The 12,242-nt window shown below is 49.7% G+C and overlaps 2 protein-coding genes across 2 annotated transcripts; both read left to right on the forward strand.

Annotated features, from left to right (window-relative positions):
* Positions 1 to 2,534: 2,534 nt before the first annotated feature.
* Positions 2,535 to 3,524, forward strand: LOC308356018 (olfactory receptor 10J4; the record flags this gene model as incomplete). The annotated part of the gene is made up of 1 exon (XM_080824621.1): positions 2,535 to 3,524. Exon 1 carries the CDS (start codon positions 2,589 to 2,591, stop codon positions 3,522 to 3,524), a length of 936 nt encoding a protein of 311 aa, XP_080680747.1. The 5' UTR covers positions 2,535 to 2,588.
* Positions 3,525 to 11,001: 7,477 nt separating this feature from the next.
* Positions 11,002 to 11,931, forward strand: LOC308356017 (olfactory receptor 10J1; the record flags this gene model as incomplete). The annotated part of the gene is made up of 1 exon (XM_080824620.1): positions 11,002 to 11,931. One exon carries the CDS (start codon positions 11,002 to 11,004, stop codon positions 11,929 to 11,931), a length of 930 nt encoding a protein of 309 aa, XP_080680746.1.
* Positions 11,932 to 12,242: the final 311 nt, after the last annotated feature.

Genomic DNA, 12,242 nt, shown 5'->3' on the forward strand with positions numbered 1-12,242 from the left:
TCCTGGGGAACCTCAGGCTGCCTACACACACACACACACACAGTCTGTGGGATCGGGCTGATGAGCCCCCGTCTCATGAGATCCCCAGACGTCAGGAGATTTGGATTTTGCGACTGCTGCCTTGGGGACAGTCACTGTGGCTTCGGGGAGAGAGACCCCAGAGGCCAGGAGCACAGTCCTCCCTTAGCCTACAACCCACACTTAAGGGGCAGGGCTACAGAAGGCACAGGGGAGCCTGGTGCTGCTTTCTGCTTCTCCCACGTTGGACCAATCAGGAGCGGAATTAACCGACAGACCCTGGTGGGTTCTCAGATCTTCAGGGTCTCCCTTCAGAAGAATCTGTGCAAGCTGTGCCTGCCCCACAGAGCAAGAGCACTGGCAATCGTGGGTCTACACTCTCAAGCGTTACTCTCTGAAGCTAGAGCGAGTCCCAGCCCTGCCTGGAGAGATGTAAGTCACCCCCCATGACTCAGTAGAGCTGGGACTCTTGTCTGACTCAGTGGGGACTCCCCCACCCTGCTAGAAAATCTCAGGCAGAACTTTCAAAGGGCTTAACTGGTCCACTGACCCCAAAATACAGCATTCAGGGCATCACACAGGGTGAGCCAGGGGAACTGGGAACATGCCATCCCAGCCCTCACCCTCTATCACGCTCCTGGTACACAGGGCTGGCGGTGAGCCACGGGACATTGGACTCTGATAGAGTGAACCTGAGAGTCCCCTTTACACCAGAAAAAGCTTATTTCCTGAATATGGAAGTCCCCACCATTTCCTCCCATTTCATGCCCCAGATACCAACCAGAGGCCAGGAAGGTGAGGGTCAGGCTCAAACATCAGTGTTTTGTGAATGCAGGAGCCCAAGCAGGAGCTCCGGGAGACGGGCACGTCTGCAGAGTGGCTGCCCTGGGAATGGCTTACCCAGCCCAGCCTACACCCACACCCTCCCCGTCCAGGGGACTCGCTCCCCTGCTGGCATGTTTCCTGCCCTCCCACCTCCTCCTCCCCCTGCTGCTTCCAAAAGCGAGAGAAGGACCCTCAACTCCACAAGCTGTCGTATATGTTCTAGCTGAAGACCAACCACCTTCTAACCTTGAGCCAGGCTTGGGAGGGGAGAAGTGAGGATAATACAATGACCTAAAATATTCATACTTTGGCTTCTGTGCTCATCTCTACTAATGGTGACCATTTATTGATGGCCTACTGCACACTGGGCCCTCTGCTAAATGCCTTCCAGCCATCTTCTCAGGTAATTCTTCCATCAGCCCTCTGTCGTGGAGATCAGTGCTGTCTTCTCCTTACAGGGGGAGACCCTGAAGCCTGAAGAGACCAATGTTTCTAAGGTCACACGTGAAGTGGTTGGAGCTGGGGTATGTTCACGGGGGTGTGTGGACTCCAGACCAGCTCCAGCCCCACCCAGATTTCAGAATCTAGAACCGGACAAGAGGCGGGAATTGGGGCCTGGGCTTCTAAGTCAATAGAGATTCAAGGAATCAATGACAAGAGCCATTCACGAACATGAGAAACAGTGTATGTGTTTGCGGGGTCTGGCCGAGGAGAACCCAGTAGGCAGTGGGAAGGGGAGGCTGCATGGAAGAGCAGGAATTTAACGTACCGTTTGTTTCTTACATACCAAGAACTACGCTGGGCTTTTCACACGTAGTAATTCATGTGATCTCCATAGTAACACTGTGAGAATATATTATTCTATTTTATAGATGAACAAATGCAGACAAATGAAATGAGCAAAGAAAAGCATCCCTGCACTTACACTGGGGTTAAAGCCAGAGACTTCTACAAACTTAAATATTTTGTTCTTTTTATCACTGTTTTCTTCTAGCTATTGCTCCTTCAAACCTTTAGGATGTTTCAGATGCTCTACTGTGTTTAGACTAGGAGACAAGCAGAAATGACCCTTCACACAGAAGGCGACAAAGATGTTGAAAAAATCAGTGGTATTTGGGGAACATAGGAAGGAAGCAAGGAGCAGGCTCTGGGTCCCAGAATGTCCTGGGTCCTCAAGACTCTCATCAAGGGGAGAAGGCAGTGTCTCCTCTCACTGCCTCTTCTAGGCATCGGATTTTGAGTGGAACCAGGAAGAAGGCCATGCTCTGTGCTGCGAGCAGAGCCAGACTGGCCTTCTCCCTCCCAGAAGTGTGCCGCCAATGGCGATCTGTCCCTGGCTTGAATTCTTGCCTTACGCATGTCCCTTCACAACTGGCTCTGGCAAGTGCTGTCACTGCTGGACTGAAGCAGTGAGCTGAGGTGGACGTCCAGGGCTGCGCACTCACTCTAGAGCCTTCTCTGCTCTGCATCTGCTCCAGCCAGGCACGTGAGCTGCTTCTACCACTCTCTGTACGTATTCACTCTCTTCCCCACCCCCCTGCATCTGCCCCCAGTGCCGGGTCCCAGAGAACCTTGGGAAGCCCTGGAGAAGCTGGCCCGTGTCTGAGAACAAAGAGATTCAGAAACCTGGAGCGACACCCGTTTTGAGTCCCTGCACGTGATTGATGAGGAGCCTGGAGCCTCCCATTTCCAGCCTGGATGTTCAACCTTCCTGCTTCATCTCTTTCAGACCCAGATTCTCCTTGATGCCAAGACCCAACTTCACTGCGGTGACAGACTTCACCTTCGAAGGCTTTTCCATTTTTGGGTGGCAGCACAGACTCACCCTTTTTGTGGTCTTTCTAGTCTTGTACCTGTTGACCCTTGGCAGCAACGCCATCATCTTGACGGTTATCCACCTCAACCGTCAACTTCACACACCCATGTACTTCTTCCTGAGCATCCTGTCCATTTCTGAGACCTGTTACACCGTGGCCATCATCCCCCGGATGCTGTCCAGTCTCCTGAGCCCCCAACAAGCCATCTCCATTCCAGACTGTGCCACTCAGCTCTTCTTCTATCTCACCTTCGGCATCAACAACTGCTTCCTGCTCACGGCCATGGGCTACGACCGCTACGTGGCCATCTGCAACCCCCTACGGTACTCGGTCATCATGGGCAAAAAGACCTGTATACAGCTGGCAAGCGGATCCTGGAGCATTGGCCTGAGCACAGCCATCATCCAGGTGTCTTCTGTGTTCAGCCTGCCCTTCTGTGATGCCAATGTCATTTCCCACTTCTTCTGTGACATCCGGCCCCTAATGAAGCTGGCTTGTGCTGACACCACCATCAAAGAATTTATCACTTTGCTCATCAGTCTGTGCGTCCTTGTTCTGCCCATGGTGTTGATCTTCATCTCCTACGTCCTGATTGTCTCCACCATCCTCAAGATGGCCTCTGCTGAGGGCCGGAAGAAGGCTTTTGCCACCTGCGCCTCCCACCTCACCGTGGTCATCGTCCACTATGGCTGCACCTCCTTCATCTACCTAAAACCCAAATCCCAAAATTCCCTGCAGGACAGACTCATCTCCGTGACCTACACAGTCATCACCCCCCTACTGAACCCTGTTGTATACAGCCTGAGGAACAAAGAGGTCAAGGATGCCTTGCTCAGAGCTTTAGGCAAAAAGCCTCTCTCTTAGGTGCTGGTCAGCCTCCATAATACAGTTTGCTGAGGGGGCGCAGCAAGGGAGCTTGTCAGCTAAGAGGCACCAGGTACCCAGTCCGGGCAGCAACGGGGAAAGAGGGGGATAGGGTAAAACAAGGAGGGGAGAGATCACTAAGAGATAGAGGGATGTCCCAAGACCAACAGAGGGGTTTACCAGGCTTGATGAAAACCGAGTAAGAGAAAGACTGTTCAGGAGCTGAACTATCAGGTTAGACCTTGTTCCTCTTACCCTTGGCATAAGGGACGGTGAGCTAGCAGTGAGGATGGAAGAAGATGTAGTATCCATCAGAGGAATTTATGGACTCAGAACTTGGCCTCAGCATGAAGATCGGGAGCATTGAAATAACAAGTCCTCCATTATTTACACATAACACTCTCCAGGCTGTATTTCATATGACAATAAAGGAAAAATCCACTCCATTCATCTCCCGTGTGCCTACTCCTACCTGCGTGGACCCTAGACAGCTACGCCAGACACAGGCTCTGAGAGCCGGTTGACAAACTGGTTGAGAATCGTAAAGCAAAAACCGTAAAAACCACTTCTCAGATGTTGAGGGTTACAGAAAAAGAGCCCCCATCTCTCATGTCCATACCCCCTCGTCCCTGGACACCTGGGTGATTTAACAGACTCTGCGGCTGCTCTACCCAGGTCCCCTCCATGGGCTGGCACCCCCACCCCAGCCAATGGGGATGCATGAGTGCCCACATCTCCTCGCTCCTCCCCACCCCCACTCTGAACAATCACCGCTGGCTGGTAGGAGGCTCTCTTAGGGGAGGGGGGACACATGCCTCCTTCCACCCAGGAGGCACAAAAGGCCACCCACCTTGCCTCAAGGTGGGACTAACCCTAGAATCTTCTGTCATATCAGGCTGCAGGGAGCCTGTGACCAAGACCACATCCTGGCTGAGCTCTGGCCCATCCCGCCTGCTTCCCTCTCTCCATTTTCTGAGCGTTCTGAGCATTCACCCTTCATCTCCCTTCGTGCAGGCTCTGCACCCATTGCTTGGGTCATGTCTCTGCTGCTGCACCCAGCACAGTGCCTGGTCCAGAGCAGCTGCCCAGTAGTTAGGAAAAGAAGGAAGAAACGGAGAGAAAGAGGACAGCTGTTAGCAGCTAAAATACAACTGGCATCAGCAGACAGCTCTCTCCTCTATCTTTTCCTTTTATTATGAGATGACTTTCAGGTTGTTTGTCCCCACTTGTGACAGTCCTTTTGTACCTTATTGAATGCATTCTAGACAGCCAGCATTAATTTAAACACTTTATTCATTTAATCCTCACCATTAATCTACGAGGTAAGTATTTTATTAAACTTACTTTTACAGATGAGAAACCTAAAGCCTGAAAAATTTAAGTAAATTCCTCAAGGTCAGAGCACGCGGACCCTAATCAGGACCCTGGAACAGGTGACCTGGCTCCAGAGTCTGTAGTTGCATTACAGGCTCATGCTCATGATTTTAACCAGCTCTTCTTCTTTAGAATAATTGTTGAAGAAGCTCCATACACAGTGGATTTACACACAGTCCACATCCCACCAGAACATCCTTCGGTCTTGGAAATCAGTCAGGAAGTTCGGGAATTACATATGGTAATGTACTTTTCCCTTGAAAACCTTGGTGCATTCTTCCCCCCACTCAGCACAGCCCTAAAGATGCAAAGAGTATAAGGTGGGCCAAAGACCTCTGGAGGGTGATGGGGGTGATAAAGCTCATACCCATCAGATTATTAACACAGCACCCATCCACTGCTCCACTCGCATGACTTGACGTAGGAGAGACTTAGGCAGTATATTATACATAGAGTATGGGCTTGGGGGCCATACGTGTGGCCACCACGTTGCCCCCACATAGATGGAGTACACGTGCTTGGGGGCACATGTCCCAATCCTAGGTCTGCCGTTATAAGCGTGTGTTCTAGGAAAGTGACTTAACTTCACTGGCCTGCTTTTCCTATCTGCACACTTGGGCCAGCAAGATCAACTTTCCAAGGTTATTGGGAGGACTGAAAACCTTATGGGCAGAACATTTCCTGGCTCATGGGAGCAACTGAACTGTGAGCACCTCCTCTACTGCCCACCCCCACCATGCACTCCTCTCTAGGTCACCTAATAGGGACACGCAGCCAGCTTTGACAACCGAGTTCTCATTCACAGAATGAGCTCCCTCTTCCTGGGAGGGACTTTGCAATGGGTCGCCCCCCACCATCCTCCCTCGCCCAGTCATCTCTGATCCCATAGTTCAGCACACAAAACCTATTCTCCCAGGGTCTTGCAAGAATCACTTCCTGGCTATACCTGCCATGTGTTAATAAAACCACTTCCCTCCCCTCTCAGTTCCTACCCCACATTCCCTTCTCCTGTGCTCTGCCCACTTGCTGGCCTGTCAACCATGTATGGTATCATTCCCACTTCTCTCCTGGTTGCCCTGGAGGCCCAGGATTCAGGGATGCGATCTTCAGGTGGAGGCTGGATACACACTAATAAAAACATGTGTGACTATTGTGCCCTAATCCTTCTGAAAGCACCAATTACTAAATAAAATAGAAAAAAGCAAATTCTGAAAAAGAGAACTATCCATAGATACAAACAGTACAACGCTATTATTTGACTATTATAAAGCTGGAGAGCCATTAATATTTTAAAATTAAAAAGGAGTTTTCACATGTACAAAACTAGAGCCCCTAGCTGTGGATGAGAAGGATAAGGTCGGGGTGTGAGAACAGGCACAACGTCATGGCTATGGACTGAATTGAACCAAATTCATAGGTTGACACCCCATCCCCAGTGTAATGGTATTGGAAGATGGAACCTTTGGGAATTAGGTTTGGATAAGGTCATGAAGGTGGGGTCATGATGGGACTGGGGCCCCTTAAGAGGAGACACCAGAGAGTTCTCTGCCTCTACCATATGAAGACAGAGAGGCCAATCTATCTACAATCCAGAGAGCAAGCCCTCACCAGGAACTGAATCTTCTGGCGCCTTGACCTGGGATTCTCAGCCTCCAGAATGGTAAGACCTAACGGTCTGCTGGTTAATCACCCAGTCTACGGTTATATTGTTAAGCAGCCTGGATATGACATTCAGGAACAACGTTGACCTTAGCTAAAACTATGATGAGCCCTCCTCAGGGTTCTGAAACCTTCATGACAACTTTTTTTTTTAATTTTTTTATAAACATATAATGTATTATTAGCCCCAGGGGTACAGGTCTGTGAATTGCCAGATTTACACACTTCACAGCACTCACCATGGCACATACCTTCCCCAATGTCGATAACCCAACCACCCTCTCCCTACCCCCTCCACCCCCAGCAACCCTCAGTTTGTTTTGTGAGATTAAGAGTCTCTTATGGTTTGTCTCCCTCCCGATCCCATCTTGTTTCATTTATTCTTTTCCTACCCCCCAAAGCTCCCTCATTGCCTCTCCACTTCCTCATATCAGGGAGATCATATGATAGTTGTCTTTCTCCGATTGACTTATTTCGCTAAGCATAATACCCTCTAGTTCCATCCACGTCGTCGCAAATGGCAAGATTTCATTCCTTTTGATGGCTGCATAGTATTCCATTGTATATATATACCACTTCTTCTTTATCCATTCATCTGTTGACTCCATGACAATTCTAATGCATCATTAGTAGGTCTAGACTAAATTAATCCTGCATTAATGTAAATGCCATGAAGGAGCCATCGTAAGAACTTCCAGAATCTAGCCCCCAAACGTGGTCGGCAGAGCTGAGGGAGCTGACAGCAGGTGTTCCTGGCTATCCCCCAGCTTTTTCTCTGCGGTTACCCCACATGGTCATTTCCGGCTCACGCCAACATCCAGTGAGTTTACAATGAACAGTAGAGTGTATTTCTCATAACTTCTGATACCTCAGACTTCAGAGGTCATTTGAAGGACAGAGGCAAACATTTGTTAAAATATTTAATAAGTATTATTTGACTCTCAAGCTCAACCTCTTGTTTTCACCAGGTACCACATTTGTATACCATGTACCCAAGTGCCCCATTTCCAAACTCTTCCTAGTTTGTCTCAAAGCAAAGGCATCACGAAACATTGAGCTACTTTGTTCAGCTTTCCTCCCTCCCTGTTGGGATCCCACAGCCACCAATCACACCCAGTGGCTGCCCATTCGCAGTGGTCATTTTGGTCAACTTATCTGTTCTGTTGCGTGTCCGGAAGTTGGCACGAATGAACCTGAGGGCAGCAGCTTATGAAATGATTGGTCTTCTCCTCTCCTTTGATCCACACACTCCTTTAGAAGGCCTACTGAATCCCTTCAAATGTCTCTCCCATCTGTCCCTCCTTTTTGGACCACTGCCACCCTTCTAGATCAATCCCAATTGATCTCTGGCCTGACCTGAGCCATTGGCATCCTATCTCATCTGACCGCCTCTTCTCATCAACCCTAAACACCCCTCCCACCACGGCTGCATCGATCCCACAGGGAAGCAAAGTCAGCGGACAGGCGGGAGGGAGGGGCAGAGTGCTGGTGGTAAAAGCTAGCCGTCCTTAAGGGCCAGTTACCAAGGGGCTTTGGAACCCCTGAGCAGGAGGAGTACTTGAGAGGCCCTTAGAAGTGGTGAAATGTAAATACTCCAAGAGCTCTTGAGCTGGTCTTGTGCTACAGGACTTTTTCCATGATCAGCCGGAGTCTAACCCAGGACCACCGCCGCCCGGTTCCGTGTCCACACAGTATTCACCGCATGTTTCTATCATCGTCTGTCACCTAAACTACAGGAGTTCCTGAAGGCTGGAGTGGCCCGGCCTCCGTTCCCCAGTTCCCGGCAGCCAGTCTGGGGCTGGGCTGTGCTTGGCACTTGAAGAATGAACTGACACAGACAAGCACACGCTGAAGGAAAACCATGCTCATAAGCAAGGGGTAAGTTAGCTCATAGGAAGTCTTCAGGGAAAGTAAATTTGTCATCAGGTCTCAAAAGACTAGAAGTTTGCCAGATGGAGAAAGGGGTACATTCTGGGCAAAGAGAAAGAGTAATCAGCGGTCTGTTTCCTGACCCCAAGAGAGGGTCCTTGGATCTAAACAGACTGACTGCCACTTCCAAAATCCGGGGGCGGGGGCGGGGCGGGCAGAAAGGCAGCATGTACTGCCCTCGGCAGAGCCACGGCCTGACAGACGACCTTCATTCCAAAGAGAAAACCAGATTCTTCAACTGAGCAGGGGCAGGGACCTAAGCTTCCCGACACTCAAACTGACAGGACTCCAGGACTCCAAGCTTGAATGTCCTGTGTCTGTCAACTACAGATTTCCAAGGCCCATCTGTGAAAAACCACCATGTGCTTACGGAGTCTCACAAGCAAAATTCAACCAAATAAATCAGCTTTGTCTAATGCTGTTTTTACTTGAAGCAAAAACTTGCCCCAAGTTCCCAGAATGATAACCCTGGGGCTGGGTAAATGAGCCCCTCCCATAATGAGGTCCCCAGGGGCCTGTCTGCATCCTCCCCCCACCCCTGCCCTGGGGCTCTCAAGATAGCTTCAGGGCATGAGCCCCAGGAGCCCAGCTGGCCGCTCCTGGGAGAGCATCTCTGTGGCTGTGCAGGCTTCACACAGAGGCGCCGTCCGTGAGGTCTGCAACACCCCAGCTACCACCATTCCCGCTACAGAGTGTGTGCCTGCTGCCTGCTCAGCCTCGCCTGGGATGGGCCTCCTTCTCAGTCACCGGGCTCTTCCCCGCACCTGCCCACCGGGGCAGCCTCCAGCCTGGTGCGCCTGTTGCGACTCAGCACTGAGCAGACAGAGGTAAGTGCTCTTCAGAAGAGGAAATGGAAAGGAGCTTACTGCCCATGGGCTGGCTTTAATTTTTGTGGTTTAACAGCTCTGATCAGCATCTTCGTAAGGTGGTGCTCAGTCTTCTTCCCCTTGATTTCCGTGGAAGAATTACAGGCTCCCAAGGGGGGAGGATGTTAGCCAGGTCAGAGCACCATCCTACTGCCTTACGACAGACAGACGTCAGCCAGCTCAGAGGTCACCCTAGCCCAGAGGTTCTCAGGAGAAACCCTACTTGGTATTTGGAATAGGCCAAGTCTTCCTCAGGTGGGACCGTCACATGGACAGCAGGACACAAAGTGTCATTAGTTGTTGGCAGCACCCGAGTCCATCATTAGAACACTCAGGAGCTGTAACTCAGGGTCATATGCCTCCCCACAGTCTAGTTTCTGCCCAGATGCCTCACAGAAGATCGGTGTCTTTAGCCACATATTTTGGTGTCAAATGATTTTCTCTCTTCAGAGATTTCTTCTGTTGCAGCTTTACTCTTAGCATTTTTAGTGTAAATGATTAACAGCTGGTAGCCAATGTCTTTTAAGTAAATTTTTATAAACTTGAAGGAGGTCTCCATGCCTACTAACTTTCATCGCTGATGTGATTTACTTTATGTAAAGAGTCTTTCTGAATATGCATAAGCAAATCAGAATATAATTTAAGTACCCTACAGGAACTTACTGTCTAACAGGACAAAAAATGTGAAATATTACATAAATTGGACTGAGCCCCATCCTTCAACACAATGATGTATCTTTAGTCTAACTCTGTTTTTCATATTCAGGGTCCGCCTTATCTTTAGATGAGAGGCATGAATTTGCTGTGTCTTCCCTGGTACAACTGTTTACCTCTGCAGAAAAAGGTATATGCCTACTAAGTTGTAGCAGCTATAAATTTGCCTTTTAGTCGGGGAAGGCAAAGCTGAAACAGAGTTTACCTTGTAATGTGAACCAGCGCTGCAAACCATCAGCGGTCTTCCATCATGCAGAAGGCAGTGGGCAGAGGACAGTGGTTGGTGAAGACCTGCCTTTTCCTCCTTGAAAACAAGATGACCCCTTCTGAGTCAGCTTTGCTTCTTTACTTCCTAAAGGATCAGCAAGGGTATGACTCAATCTTGGAAAGGGGGAAAAAAAAGTCTCCAGTCAATCCTTAAGTTGTTTTCAATTCTCTACTTTATCCATAATCCAGAGCTGGTGAGATAGGCAGACGTGGAAGGTGTGAAAGTTCACATTTGTGCACGGACGGTATGGCCCCAGCGGGGAGATGATCGTCCATGTACACTGAGAACAACACAGCACAAGAGGGGTTGATGTACCGACTGCCTGCATCAGCCCTTGAGGAACAGAGAAAGATGTAAACAAGAGGAGAAAAGGAGAAAGGGCACTCCAGATGTCAAAGAGGAGAAGTAGGGTGAAGTGGGAATGGGTGTAGTTATGCTGTGGGAATATGACCTAAAAATAAATAAGGAATCTGGGATGCATAGGAAATGGTGATAGATGGCCACAGAGAAAAAGCATTTTAAATAAACCCAGAGATAAACTTTAATGCACTGGGAAATGTATCCCCAGGTTTGCAGCTGAGAACCAAGTTCAATCAATTTGCTTCAACAGCCTTGCTGAAATTATGTACCTTCTGTTCTTCCACATTTCAGATTTAGTGGCCACTCTATGGAGAGAGAGAACCATACTCTCATCATGGAGTTTATTTTCCAGGGATTCTCCAGCTTCCACGAGCACCGGCTCACCCTTTTTGCTGTGTTCTTGGTGCTGTACGCTTTCACCCTGGCAGGCAACGTCATCATCGTGACCATCATCCGAGCTGACCGTCACCTCCACACGCCCATGTACTTCTTCCTGAGCATGCTGTCTACTTCAGAGACCGTGTACACCCTGGTCATTCTCCCAAGGATGCTCTCCAGTCTTGTGGGGATGGACCAGTCCATCTCACGGGCAGGCTGTGCCACACAGATGTTCTTTTTTGTAACCTTTGGCATCACTAACTGCTTCCTGCTCACAGCCATGGGCTATGACCGCTATGTGGCCATCTGCAACCCCCTGAGATACTCAGTTATTATGAATAAGAGAGAGTGTGTCCAGCTGGTGGGGGGCGCCTGCAGCATTGGGCTGGTTGTAGCCATGACGCAAGTGACATCTGTGTTCAGGTTACCCTTCTGTGCCACAAAAGTAGCCCACTTCTTCTGTGACATCCGACCGGTGATGAAGCTCTCCTGCATTGACACTACCGTCAATGAGATCCTGACTGTGATCATCAGTGTCCTGGTGCTCGTTGTTCCCATGGGGCTGGTCTTCATCTCCTATGTCCTCATCATCTCCAGCATCCTCAAGATCGCCTCAGCCGAGGGCCGGAAGAAGGCCTTCGCCACCTGTGCCTCCCACCTCACGGTGGTCATTGTCCACTATGGCTGTGCCTCCATTGCCTACCTCAAGCCCAAGTCTGAGAACACCAGAGATCAAGATCAGCTGATCTCTGTGACCTACACGGTCATCACTCCCCTGTTGAACCCTGTGGTGTACACCCTGAGGAACAAGGAAGTCAAGGATGCTTTGCTCCGGGCCATGGGCAGGAATCCTTCCTGACAAGACAGAAAACATTCTCCTGAGGCTCTTAGCATCTACTCTCAGCAGGATTAGGAGTAGAGCCATGTGCCCTGGACTCCCAGACACCTGCCCCACAAGAAAGCAGGACAGAAGCAGCATCCAACTGTGAGTGAGAAAACTTTAAAGCCCTTGGACAAAGCATTAGCCCTGGTTTTGTGGGTAAATAGACAAAGTAGGACAGGAATTGCCTGAAGAAAGTTCAGGAAATAGTGTGGGCCCAGGACTTTTCACTGACCTTTTGGTTTCTTATGAAGGCAACAAAGAGGAAAAGCAGAACCCATGGTATGCTT

The sequence above is a fragment of the Martes martes genome (assembly GCF_963455335.1).
Source record: "Martes martes genome assembly, chromosome: 15".
Lineage (NCBI taxonomy): Eukaryota > Metazoa > Chordata > Mammalia > Carnivora > Mustelidae > Martes > Martes martes.